General features: G+C 40.9%; 2 protein-coding genes across 2 annotated transcripts in view; both read right to left on the bottom strand.

Annotated features, from left to right (window-relative positions):
* The window catches only part of LOC134086228 (NACHT, LRR and PYD domains-containing protein 12-like), a gene marked incomplete in the record, with an annotated part of 983,201 nt that overhangs the window by 582,290 nt on the left and 384,149 nt on the right, over positions 1-16,762 (bottom strand).
* The window catches only part of LOC134086914 (microfibril-associated glycoprotein 4-like), a 20,913-nt gene continuing 12,705 nt past the window's right edge, over positions 8,555-16,762 (bottom strand). The window contains exons 3-6 of the mRNA XM_062540499.1: positions 12,142-12,330; positions 10,745-10,841; positions 9,570-9,737; positions 8,555-8,835 (exon numbers count right to left, since the gene is read on the bottom strand). Coding sequence (XP_062396483.1) covers positions 8,555-8,835; positions 9,570-9,737; positions 10,745-10,841; positions 12,142-12,330 — 735 coding nt within the window. The remainder of the gene's footprint in view (positions 8,836-9,569; positions 9,738-10,744; positions 10,842-12,141; positions 12,331-16,762) is intronic.

Below are 16,762 nucleotides of genomic sequence, written 5' to 3'. Positions count from 1 at the left end.
TAAACCAGATATGGCGGAAATATATAGGCTATCATGATCATTTTGCCAACAATGATGTAGAACCATGGATTTTCTCAGTTCATGACATGTTTTGTTTGAACTTAAACCAACATAAAGTTCTAATTTGGACTACATTATTTAGTATAGGCCTACTTGATGATAATATATAGCCTGCCCCCTTACAGTCCTCTAGTCTTGTACAATAGCCTATAGTGAACCATATAGGCCTATTGATATTGATGCTGATTGAAGAGGTTGCTTGAAGGTTGTTGATATTTATTTAAGTTCCATAGAAAATCAAATTGCACCACTCCCTCTCCTTCCAAAGTAACATGTCCTACACCTCTCCTCCTACAATAAATCGTAGGCCTGTTATACTGTAGGCTACTATGCCAGGATTGTGTAGGCTAGGCATCATAGTTTTACAATTGCGCACACACTGATGGAGAGCTATATGATTAAAATGCAGACTGTGCCTTTACTTTTCCACTAAAAACTTTATCTCAATATTATGTACAAGACTGATGTTTGCCAAGCATGCCAAAGTGTTAATCTCTTAGTAGCCTACTATCATCATACGTTTTCGCATAGTAGCCTACTACTACTATCCCGAAATATGTTTTGAATGACATGGGGCGCACGGAGGTGAACGGCTGGACAAACGCGAAATGACAAGGTGCTAAACAATTTAGTATACCTGTAGACAGGCTTTGTGGTTAAAATTATGAAAACCAGTAGGCCTAGGCTAGTCTGCCACAGTTTCAAGCACAGTAGCCTACACTATAGTTTACACGCACAGAAAATAAAAGTCAATGTAGGCTATCAGCATCACGAGATTGCAGTCATTATCGGAAAATCCTGACAAGTCAAACTGGACGCGAACGCGAGCAAAGCCAACAAAAAAACAACAACTTCCTAAATGATGTATTTTTAAATAAATAAATTGACCTTTACCGTTTCATGGCTTCTGCTAAGAAACAAATAGCCTAGTGCATCACACACATCGAACACTTGCATCAAACATTCTTCAGAACGCAGATCAACCCGTCTGCTTTCACTTTCAATGAAATCCACTAGATAACGGACAAAGTTTGCAATGAGTGATAGCCTATGAATGAAAGAAGCACCAACCCCGCCGTAATTGTCAGCGGACTACATAGCAATGATGTTAGGCTACAGCAATTTATACATGACGGGCCGCAAATAAATAACTTAAACATTTTGCCATAAAATAAATAAATAATAAAAAAAAAGAATCTCGGAGTCCACCGGCCCACATGTGCACCGGCCCACCGGGCATTTGCCCGGCTGTACAGATTGCCAGTCCGAGCCTGGGTTCAGTCGTATCCACTTATCTCTGAGTTATGTAAAGAAGTTGCCTTTTTGCCACTCCAGACACTTTGCTATGAGTGAGTGGCAGGGATCAGCACTGACAACAAAACATTTTAGGACAATTCATGTGAGCAATTACTAGCATATTGATTTGGTAGTGAATGGGTCGGTGTCTGTCATTTACATTGTATTACGTTTTGTATTACGCTGTGTTGAGTCAGTACTCATGAAGGTGACTTTTTCCATTGTAACGCTGTTCAACTATGACAATATCTGGACAGAAGATTCTAGAACATACAATATATAATATAACAAGGCCATTGCACACAAGATACACTATGTAGGCTAATGCGGTCTCCCTCCTGCAAGTGTGGTGGTGTCCTGAAGTGAACTCCCCTGGCCTGTTCACTGGGACTAATGGGGGTGTGATCAATAAAATAAATAGAACATGCTCAAGTCGGAATATTAAGCTGACTGGGTGCTTGTTTTCAGTTTTCATCTTAAGAAAAGTGATACAAAGAATTATTTTTTCAATCTGAGATTCATTGGCCTTGGCTCATTTGAGTGAGGAACATAATTCAGAAACAAAAAAATGGAACCCCCCCTGCACATTTCTATTACATACAGGGTCTTTGCGGGTCTACTGGACCCGGGGCTATAATATGTGGAAATCATAGGTCCTGTGTTACCTCATTTGCCCTTTTAGGTTTCTGGGCCTGTGTATGTGTGTGTGTGTGTGTGTGTGTGTGTGTGTGAGTGTGTGAGAGAGAGAGAGAGAGAGAGAGAGAGAGAGAGAGAGAGAGAGAGAGAGAGAGAGAGAGAGAGAGAGAGTGAGTGAGTGAGTGAGTGAGGGAGAGAGAGAAAGAGAGAGAGGGAGAGAGAGAGTAAAGCAGGTGAATGGGCCCTTAGTGTGAGCCACCAGTGCAGTTCCCGCACAAGGTTGCAACATTGTTACAAAATTGGAGCACCCAACCCTAACCCAACCCCTAACCCAACAATATCTGCACCCATATTCCCACACATTTCACCATCTGTCCTGCGGGAATGAATATCACACAAGATGGCAAAGCGATTCTCAATTCAGACTGCCTTAGAATTGATACTGGAAGAGACAGGGGGATTTGAAGATGATGCAGAGGAAGAAGTTTCAGAATCAGAGGATCATGGCAGATGTAGTGAGAAAGTTCAATTTCTCACTACATTTTTTGGAAAAACATCCTTCACATTAGTTGATCATTGTCCAGTTATGGCTGTTTTATGATGCATTTCCTTAGTTTGTTGCATTTGTGCAACAAAAACGAGTACTTCTGTGCATAACCATGTGATTTAACAAAGGTAAAGGCAACAAATGTAACAAATGTTGTTTAAATGACTTGCAAATGGGTTGAAGTAAACATCTGCTGAGTATTTTAACAAAAAAGGTTTCAATATGTTGAATTAAAGACCCCAAAATGCCATGGGTCTACCAGACCCAGCAGGACCCCCTGTGTAACCAAAAAACGAAGACCCTATAAGGGTTAATTCAGCCCAAAGGTGTTCTATTGGGTTGATGTACTGCACTATGCAGGCCAGTCAAGTTCATCTACACCACACTCTGTCTTTACAGACCTTGCGTTGTGCACTGGTGCACAGTCATGTTGGAACAGGGAAGGAACTGACTGTTAGACTGTTTTCAGAGAATTCAGCCATCCTTTCACTGGAACCAAGGGGCTAAGCCCAGCTATTCCAACATGACTGTGCACCAATATAGTGTGGTGTAACGGATGCCAGCTTGCTTAGCTGTAGTACGTGTAGAACGTTGGTTAACCTCACTCCTCGACGCCTCAAAAATGCTGCTGGTATGAAAGCTATAGTAGCCTGGGCTTTTAGCTGGATAGTTAGCATGCTCGACTCCTGATCCAAAGTGCTGCTGTTTCGGGGGTTCGAGTCTGGGCGTGTGCAGGGCTGAACCGCAGTGGTTCAACACAATGCAGGTTACAGTAGCACCAAATCTCTGTCTCTGTCTGTGGCACCTTCGCATAGTCAAGCCCCTGTGATGCCACTTTAGGCATATTGCACTCACAACACAATTTCAATACCATCATCAGGCCCAATAGGTGTCGTCTGAATGCAACACTGTTTGAGAAGTTAGTTGTGCTTAAAGGCATCAATTGAGGAGACACCACTAGCTCACACAAGGACAGTACACTTGAGTTTGCAATTTTCAATGCAATTTGGTATTTTATTTGGAAATACATTTTGATGTATTTGTGCCCATCCCTGATTGCACAGTAGAGACAGATACTATACCTGTAGTTGATCTGAAGAGACCACCTATGCCTTAAATTTGTCTCCTGTCTAAACAATATGCTGTGGTCTAGTCTAGTCACTAACTGTCAACTGAAAGTTAACAGATTGATGAAAAAGGAGAATGGATTTGGCGTGACATTTCTTGCGTGTGTGTGAGAGCTTGAGATTAATGTTGAAAGTGTGCGTCACGCCGGGCCGTAGCCATGATGTCAACATTGGGGGGGACCAAATTTGTGGCGGGGTCTGACAAAATGTCAACACATTTCATTCTTAACCATAATTTTCCATATTTTTTTTCAAATGATCAAATATTTCAGAATTGTTTTTCTCCTCAAACACCTCCAGGTCAGCATGCTCATGCTCTCTATCAGGGGGGCCCATAGCGTACTGTAGACCATATAGACTAGGCCTATACAGTATAGGCTGCTATATCAACACGGTAGTTGTTCCACCAGATGAATAAAATAGAATGGGTTTCCCAGTGTCATTTGTAGTGGTGTTGTAGACTGATACAACTAACATTCAATGCAATGATAGTTAACCTAATAACAGAATCATAGATGTTCTGTATCTATCAATCTATCTATCTATTTCATGCATCAGTCAGGAGCCATAGCCAATTAAAAATACATAATAAAAATATTGGTGTCACAATTGTTTTGAAATTGATAATAGGTCAAGAAGTTTGATATTTTTGATAAGTTTGATTTGGGAATGAAGTTGACTTAACCTACATTTATCTTTAATGTCAAGTCAAATTGAGTGCCTGTCACTTTAAGAACGTGAGAATAATTTGACTTCAGTCATATTTTCGGCTAGTCTAAAATTATGCCCAGGAATATGAAAGCAATGCTTATGTTCTAATTCTATGTAGTTTATCTAAATGTTAAAAAAAAAAAAACAAGTGGAAGAACACAGTATTCAAGCAGTAGTTCATATTTTCGATGTGCCACCACAGCCTGAAGATGGAGAACAAGTATAAATGTATTGCAATTAAAAAAAAAACTGGATTACTCGGGAATGGCTTGGGAGTTATTCCACCGCGGTGGGCCAGGTGTGGAATGTAATATGATTTAATTTCGTGTAGGCTATTCACGTTGATTTTCTTGCGAACTATTTATTACAGCAACTAGTAGACAGGTCATTTGCTCAACTTTTTGGGCCTAGTTTTCTGTCAAAGTTTTCTCAATGGATTCCTGGTCAGAATCCCTATTGAAACAGATTAAGACTTGGGGCATGTTAAATTTTGTCCAAAAATTCAAGATGGCCGCCGTATGGGCAATTCCATATCAGTTGGAACACGTCCCACACCATGGTCCTCAGTTTTTCCTGATTTTTGGTCAAAATGTTCCTCCATGTCTCATTAGAGGAAAACCAAAATTTTAGCTTGGTATCTTGTTTAGTTTCTGAGATATGGCTCTTCAAATGTGGATAGACGTGTCCTAAAGAAAAGGCTGAAAATGCCTGTATTTAATGAGCACCACTTTTTTTTAAAACCCTCTCCTGTCTTAAGCCTACCATATTATTTTCTAAACATTTGAACACTGGGGCAGTACCCTGTTTAGTTGTCCAATATCACAAAGGAATTATAGTCCTTCCCACCATTGAAGACTTATTCATCGAAACAAACCCATATTTTTTTTAAAGCAATGAAAAACAAAAAACCTGTTTTTGTTCTCTTATGGTCATGAATGGATAGCACTCACATGTTTAAAACTTTACATATATATAGTCCATGAGTAAGAGAACATGTTGAAAAAAAATTGAGATGGTAAGTTTTCGTATTTCGAGGCTATGGGCCTTCAAAGATGGCCAAAATGGTGTTTTTTCCTAAAAATGCCAATTTCATTGCCTTTTTTCAAGGACAAGATGAAATGCAAATCCAACCTTTCTTTTTTCCTGCAATAGTATGCCACTTTGTAGACCATGTGAATGTGGTAGATCCGACCTGTCCATTTTAATATCCCCTCAGTACATGTCTGAAGTTAGAAAAAATGAAAAATTGTCTTGGCTGAAGGAGGTGTTGGTTTGATTTTTATGAACCTCCTAGAAGGACATTATGGGGTTTAACCCCATTTTTTATGTTTGAGGGATCAGATTGCCATCCTGTAAACAGGATAAAAATGTTATATCCCATTTTTACTCTTTATTGATCCCTTAGAATATATCCAAAAGTTGTCTAAAATGAAAAAGGCGACTAAATTGAGGGGCCAAGTGGATCAAGTCACACAAGGCTAAAAATGTAATATAAGACAGATGAGATACTGAGGGAGAACACTGTGAAATGTATAACCCCTGTTACGATGGCCTTTGAACCCACTGTGTCCCTAACTGAGGTTAAGGGCTAAAAACCACCAACCACCGATCCGGTGGTCTCCAACTTTTTCACATCTCTTGATAGAAAATGTATAGAGACTTAAAACTCATATATGTTGTTCATCTCTTCAAAGTGTTTTTTTGAGACCATCCATGACTTCCTGTGGTAACCGGAAGTTGGTTTAAAACAGGAAGTAAACTTTAAAAAGGCTGTATCTCTGGGGAAAAAAAACAAAAAGCTGTTGGGGCCAGTGTTGAGGCCAAAATCATGGTTTGAGAGATTGTGTAGGAGTATGTTTCGGACCATTTGGAGTTGAGTGGTACCCACTTTGTATGACATAAAAAAAATCGCCTTTAGGGCTTAACTTGACCAAAAAGTGTAGGCCTCAACAGCTTTTTTGTTTTTTTTTCCCCAGAGATACAGCCTTTTTAAAGTGTACTTCCTGTTTTAAACCAACTTCCGGTTATCACAGGAAGTCATGGATGGTCTCAAAAAGCCGCTTTGAAGAGATGAACAACATGTATGAGTTTCAAGTCTCAAATTTTCTATCAAGAGATATGAAAAAGTTGGAGACCACCGGATCGGTGGTTGGTGGTTTTTAGCCCTTAACCTCAGTTAACACAGTGGGTTCAAAGGCCATCGTAACAGGGGTTATACATTTCACAGTGTTCTCCCTCAGTACAGTATCTCATCTGTCTTATATTACATTTTTAGCCTTGTGTGACTTGATCCACTTGGCCATTTTAAGCCCCTCAATTTAGTCGCCTTTTCTTTTTTGACAACTTTTGGACATATTCTAAGGGGTCAATAAAGAGTAAAAATGGGATGTAACATTTTTATCCAGTTTATAGGATGGCATTCCGATCCCTCAAACAGAAAAAAATGGGTTTAAACCCCATATTGTCCTTCTAAGAGGTTCATAAAAATCGAACCAACACCTCCTTCAGCCAAGACAATTTTTCATTTTTTCTAACTTCAGACATGTACTGAGGGGATATTAAAATGGACAGGTCGGATCTACCACATTCACATGGTCTACAAAGTGGCATACTATTGCAGGAGAAAATAACTGTTGGATTTGCATTTCATCTTGTTCTTGAAAAAAGCCAATGAAATTGGCATTTTTAGGAAAAACACCATTTTGGCCATCTTTGAAGGCCCATAGCCTCGAAATACGAAAACTTACCATCTCAATTTTTTGTCAACATGTTCTCTTACTCATGGACTATATATATGTAAAGTTTTAAAAATGTGAGTGCTATCCATTCATGACCATAAGAGAACAAAAACAGTTTTTTTTTGTTTTTCATTGCTTTAAAAAAATATGGGTTTGTTTCCATGAATAAGTCTTCAATGGTGGGAAGGACTATAATTCCTTTGTGATATTGGACAACTAAACAGGGTACTGCCCCAGTGTTCAAATTTTTAGAAAATAATATGGTAGGCTTAAGACAGGAGATGGGTTTTAAAAAAGTGGTGCTCATTAAATACAAGCATTTTCAGCCTTTTTTTAGGACACGTCTATCCACATTTGAAGAGCCATATCTCAGAAACTAAACAAGATACCAAGCTAAAATTTTGGTTTTCCTCTAATGAGACATGGAGGAACATTTTGACCAAAAATCAGGAAAAACTGAGGACCATGGTGTCGGACCTGTTCCAACTGATATGGAATTGCCCATACGGCGGCCATCTTGAATTTTTGGGCAAAATTTAACATGCCCCAAGTCTTAATCTGTTTCAATAGGGGTTCTGACCAGGAATCCATTGAGAAAACTTTGACAGAAAACTAGGCCCAAAAAGTTGAGTAAATGACCTGTCTATAGTGTAGCCTACTCCATCAGAAAGCTTGTGATTAGCCTAAACTTCGTGAGCAATCCACCAGAGAATAATTGGTGCGCAATTTGATTCTTTCGCAAGTTATTGCAGATAGAAGAATATATAATTATATTACGTGTAGGCTAAATTTACATTGATAGGCTACCACCAGAAAGCTCATGGTCTGTCAAGTGACATGCATATCAGTGTGACTAGAACTTCGTGAGCAATCCGATAGAGAAGAATGGATGAGCATTTTGCATTTTGTATCGCAGATAATTTCTCTGCGCTGAAAACATTGTACAGTAGAGACAGATACCTTGGATATTTGGACCTTGAATTTCCCCTTGGGGATCAATAAAGTATCTATCTATCTATCTATCTATCTATCGATACTATACCTGTAGTTGATCTAAAGAGCCCATGCACCTATGCCTTAAAGTTATCTCCTGTCTAAACAATATGCTGTGGTCTAGTCTAGTCACTATCAACTGAAAGTGAACAGATTGATGAAAAAGAAGAGTGGATTTGCCGTGACATTTGTTGCGTGTGTGTGAGAGCGCGAGATTGATGCTGAAAGCGTGCGTCACGCCAGATAGGCTACTAATGAAGGTGCTACTATTAAGCTATTTTGTGCATTTGATTGCATTTGCCAGTGACAATTCAATTTGCGGTCGTTACTGTTAGTTTCCTGTAGCGTTTTTATTTTTTTATTTTTTTCTATGTCCGAATATTGTGGGGGGGGGGGGGGGGGGGGCATTTTGGTCATATCTGAATATTGGGGGGGACACGTCCCCCTCAATGTCTTTGGTGACTACAGCCTTGGGACACTGGTCTGATCTTCATGTTGATGGATTTCAGGGAGTAATCGTGACCTTTAAAGGGTTTCCACTCAACCCCAACTTGACGGACTGTACCATCTGCCCCCCACCTGTAAACACCATTGGGGTTGGCACGATGACAATCACCATACCAGAAGGCTCCAAGAAAGAGTTTGGCACAATTTTCAGCAGCAGATGTATCCTGATCTGTGTCGAAGGTGCTGAACTTCATTCCATTGTGGAAGGCCAGGCCATCACCTGTGGAGGTTAGAAATCCCTCATGAGGCCAGTGGTGCATCTCATCACTGACACGATTTTGTTATCCAGAAATCATGTTGACATGCAATTATATTTGCATGTATGATGTTTAACATTTTGTTATTAATTCAGACATAATCTAAATTATTATTATTCCCCATGGAAGCTTATTTCCATTAAAAGTCACAATTCCATTTAACAAACACTTTTGGAGCATCCATTGGTACATGACACTGACGTCTCCAGTTGCTGTTCAATGAATGCTGCCACCTAAGCCATATCCGCTAAAGGTTCCTTTTGACTGGTATTTACTTATCAGGCTAGCATACTTCCTATCTCACAATTATGACATTTTATTTCAAAATTTCAACATTTCGACACATTCCTGTCTATCTCAGCCACTGCCTTTGCTTCCTTGGCCACACCCACTTTTGTTGATGATAACAGTTCCATTACACACCCATACCCACACACACACACTAATTTACACACATACTGACATGCAGATATACACATGCCCCCATACCCACACACACACACACACACACACACACTAATTTACACACATACTGACATGCAGATATACACATGCCCCCATACCCACACACACACACACACTAATTTACACACATACTGACATGCAGATATACACATGCCCCCATACCCACACACACACACACACACACACACACACACACACACACACACACACACACACATACACTCTCTCTCACCTGCTCCTCCATCGATGAAGCTGCCCAGTCGCAGTGTGTAGCCGAAGGTCTCAGGGTCCACAGAGATGGACGTGTACTGAGCGTACACCTTTCCCCCGTCCCAGTCCTCCATGTCCACCCTCAGCTCATTCCTCTTCCTCATGGTCAGCAGCACAATGTTGTCCAGGCCTACACATGGGTCAGAACACAGACCAGGGGAAAATAACTTTTTTAAATTTGAATAATGACACAACATTCGATTCTGACACTTCTGATGGTGCTTGGAGTAAATTTGGATACATTTTCAACATATCAACGAAAAACTGTGGCATATTATCTGGTTGTTGCGCTCATCTTCAGGTACTTTTAGACAGTGATGACAGCAAACACGAAACATATCTTAAGGCAAACAATGGAAGTTTGTCTCTATCTAGTGCACAGAGCTAATAGACCACATTCTGTCACAAGTTCAATCACAAGTCACCTTATTGATTTTATAACTAAATTCAGCAGACACATTTTAATGGCTTATTCAATTTGGTTAAAAACAACTCAGCAGTTGTTTGATTTCATTTGTAGACCACTAAATTCAATTTACTAAAACTAAAACAACATTTTCCTTCTTATTGTTTGACTTCAGCTGATAAGTAGGCTACTGTACCAGCAAGTATACATTATTCAGTGTCATCTACATTATCAGTGTCAGTCATAGTACTTCTATGCATGTTTCTTCAGTAATCAGAGGATGCATCTCGAAGATGCCTTAGCAAAAATCCTAAGTAGGCCTACAGTTTTATTTAAAGGTTCACATGTTGTCAGACTGCGCATGCGTTGGATGGTAAATCTGCTGTGATAAAACTGGCTATGTGGTTCTGCAGTCATAGAACTCTGTGTTAAAATGTACACTTACAGCAGCAATAGATATACTTACAGCCTGGTCCGACAAACTTTAAATTTTTCCCTGTTTCCCTGTTCATGACTATGTGAGGTGGGTGAAGTGTTTGTAGATGGACAAAGACACACACACACACACACACACACACACACACACACACACACACACACACACACACACACACACACATATATATATAGAGAGAGAGAGAGAGAGAGAGAGAGAGAGAGAGAGAGAGAGAGAGAGAGAGAGAGAGAGAGAGAGAAAGGCAAAGGGGTATGGTGGCTTGTGTAGGACATACCCAGCCAGTATTCCCCGCCCTGGTTCCCGAAGCCTTTTTTGTAGTGATCCCAGGGCCTGTAGAAGTTCACGGAACCATCCAGTCTTCTCTGGAACACCTAATTCATTGACCAGAGAATGTTACTCTTGGAATTAACAAAGGAATACTATGGCGCAAACTGTTTAAAATGAAGGCATAGAGAGAAGCACATAGAATTGACAATTTGGTATTCTCCAACTAGCCCCTATTTTAGTAGTCTCTTAAACTAAACTCATCAGAAATAGAATCAGAATTATAGAATTATTGGCCAGGTTTTCGCAAGCAAACAAGGTTTATTTACTCTGGTTATTTTGTGCTCAAAGTACAACACTCAACAAATAACAGCAAAATAATAATAAATACAGAACAGAAGAGGCTAGAGCCTGGTGGTCAGTCATGATTGGGCAACCTTGCTTGCATCGTAACAGGCATAGACTTTGCGCTAATTATGACCGCCGCTAGCATAGCTAGCGAAGCGGTCATATAGTTGTTGTCAAAGTTTTTTTTTTTTTTTTTTTTTTTTTTTCTTTTTTCCCGTCATTTTTCGTCAACGATTCCCGGGACACCGTAACACCGGAGCGCATGAAACTTGGTGGGCATGTAGCCCCAGTAGAGTTCTATGGAAAATTTTCGTTTCGTCCCCGGGGGTCACTCCACCCCCGCGCTGCCCCCGCCCGAAGCCCAAAAATGACAGTTTTTCCTACATAACTACCTGAACCGTGGCACCGAGGATGACAAAATGTTTATGGTATGTTGTTCTCTAGAGCTTGCATCAACTTAGCTTATAACCAGTCATTTGTGATTTGCCCCCCCATCGTAAAAATTGAAAATGCAATGTAATATTGCTTTAATTGCCCCTATCTTCAGATGAGATGTTATGAACTGCACCAAATTTCATGTGTATGATTAACCTGACACCCTCTGGGAGTATGCCAAGTTTTGTGGAATTTCATCCATGGGGGGCTATAAAATAAATGGATTTATGTGTACATTCAGGACTGTATACCCATCGGCCAGTAGATGGTGGTATTATCTGGAGTCTAAATCCCCCCCTGGGGATTTCAAAAACTGTTCCAAACATCAGTGACGGCAGAGAACACAGTGAACATATACTCAGAGACACATTAAACACACACACAAGCAGACACACACTCACACTAGACAGAGAAGCACTCATACACAAAAGCAAGCGCACACATGCACACACTCATTTACATACATAAAAGTTGCAGTAGGGATGGAGTAGGCGATGGAAACACAAGCGTGATTGATATTTGCGGAGAGAATGTGCAGGACTGAGCGGCGGTCATATTGTGTATCGCTTTGCGGTACATCTAGTTTTGAAAATCATTGGTCCAGCCTTACAAAGTAGCACTCACCGTCCATCCTCCCCCATCGGTGTCCATGTCACAGTAGACCTGCAGGGGGGAGACGGGCCCCCCAGGGAAGATGGTGTACACCCCACTGGGCTGGGTGGGGTCATGGGTGTGGATCTCCGAGCAGTCCAGAGGAAGCAGCGCCGAGAAACACAGACAAGTCGGAACGAGAGCAAGTAGGATAAACAAGATCTGAGAAAAAGTAGGTAAACAAACACACACACACACCCACACACACACACACACACACACACACACACACACACACACACACACACACACAGAGATAGAGAAAGACGGAGATGAACAAATTCACATGCATGCACTCACACATTACAAATTAATGTGCATAAATGCATTTAAATATACTGTGACACAACGAACACACTGTTAAAGAGAGAGAGGGAGAAACTTTAAAATCCACTTACCATGTTAGTGCTGGGTGAGTGTGTCTGTCTCCTTCGTAAAATATGAGCTACCTCTTGCCCCTGTCTCCACTTTTATAACAGATCAGACCCCGAGACCAGTGGCCGTGGGACCCAGACATCTGTGCCCAGTTCAACCGGGTTCAGAGTCGTATCCATTTATCTCTGAGTTGTATAACCAAGTTGCCTTTTTGCCACCTCAGACACTTCGAGTGAGTGGCAGGGATCAGCACTGACCATATAACATTTTAGAGCAATTCATGTGAGCAATAACTAGCATATTGATATGGTAGTCAATGGGTCAGTTTCTATCATTTACATTGTATCACCTTTTGAATTACGCTGTGTTGAAACAGTACTCATACAGGTGACTTTTCCCATTGTAACGCTGTTCTACTACGACATTATCTGGACAGAAGATTCTAGAACATACAATATAATATAACAAGGACATTGCACACAAGATACACCATGCAGGCTACTGCGGTCTCCCTCCTGCAAGTGTGGCGATGTCCTGAAGTGAACTCCCCTGGCCTGTCCACTGGGACTAATGGAGGTGTGCACAGGTGGAGCGGTGGCGCTGAGCCCACACTGTAGCAAGGCCGCTCACACACTGACCAGCAGCAGCACTGGGCCGCAGGTTAAACTCCAGTCAGGTCACAAGCATTTGTGTGGCACACATACTAGCTGAGTTGAATCTATTCATAAATGTATAAATAAATAAATAAATACATACATACATACATACAGGATTAAAAAATGATAATAATGAGATTCAATCAATTTACAGTAAAGGTAAATATGAATAGAATAATATCATTAGGGATTAAAAAGACTAAATAAACAAAAAACATTATCAGTGTGGAAAAAAAGAATATAGACTAAAATGTATGGACGAGAGAAGTGATAAATAAAACAGGTAACACCTGTCTCACCAGATCTGAGTATGGACAGGGCCATGGGCCACTCAATAACTCATATTGCCAAAGCAATCAGAACAGAAAGTAGCATAATACAATTCATAAAAGGAATAAAATATATGTGTGTGTGGTGTGATTTGGTGTGTGTGTGTGTGTGTGTGTGTGTGTGTGTGTGTGTGTGTGTGTGTGTGTGTGTGTGTGTGTGTGTGTGTGTGTGTGTGTGTGTGTGTGTGTGTGCCTGTGTCTGTGTGCGTGCACATGTGTGTCTTGATAGGTCACCCACTGTCCCTCAGGTTGTGGCATATTGATACATTTTGGGCTGCAAGGTTTGCCTTGTCTTCTTCGCCCAATAGTACACACACAACACATCCACTCTCTATCTCCCTCCCCCTCTCTCTCTCTCTCTCTCTCTCTCTCTCTCTCTCTCTCTCTCTCTCTCTCTCTCCCTCTCTTTCTGTGTGTGACTGGGAGATATAGGAGTGATGTCTTTTAGATGACTAAAACTGTTGTACACACACACAACCTTTGGAAATATCCTGCTAAAAAAATCCCTGTATATGTTCTAGTGGATTGTTGATTGGCAGTGTGTGCTGCTGTGTTGCCTTTTAGCCAAATAATGTCTTCCTGCCTCTGTGCAAATAGTGCTCAGCAACACTAGTGCAGTAATAGACACACACAGACACACACACACACACACACACACACACACACACACACATTTGTGAACACAACACACATACACACACACACACACACACACACACACACTCGCTTCATAGAAAAGCCTGTGCTGCATGGTTCTTTGCTTCCCCCTAGTGGTCATACTTGGTCATCTTGCAGTCTGAGATGTTTGTGTGTTTGACCGGTGATTTTGGCTTTCTATTACTTTGTGTGACACTATTCTGTATGCTGTAGAGAGGCCTACTACTGCTGAGCTGGGTCACTCTCACTGACAGAAGATATTTGTCACTTATTAGTCCCATAAAATAATATTTGTCACATTAATCGACAGTGATCTAAATGTCAACAGCCCCATAACAATGATAACTAAATCAGATTTTTACCACCTCAAAAATATTGCCAAACTGAGAGGGCTAATGTCAAAACCTGACATAGAAAAACTCATTCATGCATTTATCGTTAGCAGGGTTGATTACTGAAATTGGCTTTTCACAGGCCTTCCTAAAAAGACTATGAAACAGCTTCAGATGATTCAAAATGCAGCTACTAGGGTTCTCACAAAAACAAAAAGAACTGGGCTTTTTGTTTATGTCAAGCACAATGTATGACCTCTGTGTATGAAATGCGCTATATACAGTACAGTAAATAAACTTGACCTGACTTGACTTAGTTGAGTGTGCTACACTACACTGAAAGAACCATATTGTTACAGATCTGAATTAACACACACACACACACACACACACACACTCACACGCACACACACACACACACACACAAACACACACACACACACACACACACACACACACACACACACACACACACACACTGTCACACACACACAAACCATAGGAGATAAACGATGGCAAATAAAAAATAATTCTAGACTCTGATGAAGACGTAACATAACGTCGAAACGTTAGTCTCTTACGATGTTGGCACCTTAAATAAATATTTAAAATCTTAACTTCTGAGTTGCTCCGGTGAACCCCTTTTTTCTCTACTAAGTTGTCCTCTCCCGTTGACGCACCAGAGTTACCCAGGAGCGCGGAGGACTTTTTGTTTTTTCTAAAAAATAAGTTTCATATGAAATAGTTTCATACTTTGTCTGCCAGGGGGTGGCGTGGGGGTGGAGGGTTATTACGAGTCGCTCAAGGAAATATTTTGTTGTTGACAGATGTTGTTGCAGCACTTTACGTTGCCATACCCCTGCGCTACAAATAAAGCTAGGACATTTTTGGTTCCGGGCTACTTTTGTACATTTTTTTTTTTTTTTTTTGTTGATGATCTTTACTACAATACTAGCCACACTTTCCTTTCAGTGGCCACCGGCACAATGCATATGTTTAGAATTTTAAGGCAGTAGATTTGCTGACTGGCGTGATGTTCCGTTGTAGTTGCCTAACTTTTAAGTGCACCTTGTAAAGATGTAGAGAATGAGAGAGATCTGGAGACAGTGTTCGGCTGGTGGGACACATAAACGGAAGGCAACTTAGTTAAAAAAAAAACCCGAAAGGAAAAGCTGCCGGTCACGCCCCATTGCTATTGCTCAGTTACACACACACACACACACACCCACACACACGCACACAAACACACACACGCACACAAACACACACACATATTTATACATGCTGTATATTTACACACACACACACACACTCACTCACACACACACAGTCACACACAGTAATACATATTTACAGACACACACACTCACACTCACACATGCACAGTAATATATATTTACACACACACACACACACACACACACACACACACACACACTGTATGCATTATAAGAACATCTCCAAATATTGTATTGTCATGCACTGTCTTACTCATTGATTGTGTACCCCCCCCCCCCCCCACACACACACACCTCTTTCTCCCTGCACCCGCCTCCTTCTGTCCCTCCTTAATGTCCTCTCTCCCTCTTATTTCCTTAACTGCCTTTATAGTCACCTCTCTCCCTCTCCCTCTATCTCTCTCTCTCTCTCTTTCTCTCTCTCTCACACACACACGCTTCTCCAGCTCTCTTATGGGAGGTGAGGGAGTGTGAATGTGCTCTCCCCCCTGTTAATGACAACAGCATCTGGAGTCATTTGCATTTTAATTACAACTAATAAACAACACCGATGGCGAAAACAACAACAACAACCACATGCTGCGATTGCACAGAAACAGAGAGATCTGCTAGACCAGTGGTTCTCAAACTGTGGTGCGGGGACTCTCTGTTGTGGTACCCTCCAACACATCCCCATCTTGAGTCTCCAAGATGTTTTATTTCATGAAGACAAAAATAATCACTTCAAATGATATAAATATATATGATAAAAAATCATTACTCATTTTTATCTTTCTTGAACCCCCCCCCCCCCCCCCCCCCCCAAAAAAAAACAAAAAAAAACAATGCGAAACAGTTTGTAACCATCCATTATAGACAATTTTAGTGACCAGAATGTGAAAATTATCTTCGCAAATTAACACTATGCAACTCTGTCGACAGTGGTTCAAGCGGGATAATGGGCTTAATGCTGTTCAGGGAGGCCTACAGTATGGCAGAAGAGAATGTGATTGGCTGTGTAACACGTT

Source organism: Sardina pilchardus, chromosome 1, assembly GCF_963854185.1.
Source record: "Sardina pilchardus chromosome 1, fSarPil1.1, whole genome shotgun sequence".
Lineage (NCBI taxonomy): Eukaryota > Metazoa > Chordata > Actinopteri > Clupeiformes > Clupeidae > Sardina > Sardina pilchardus.
The sequence above is the reverse complement of the archived record's forward strand: the minus strand, read 5'-3'. Positions and strand labels throughout refer to the sequence as shown.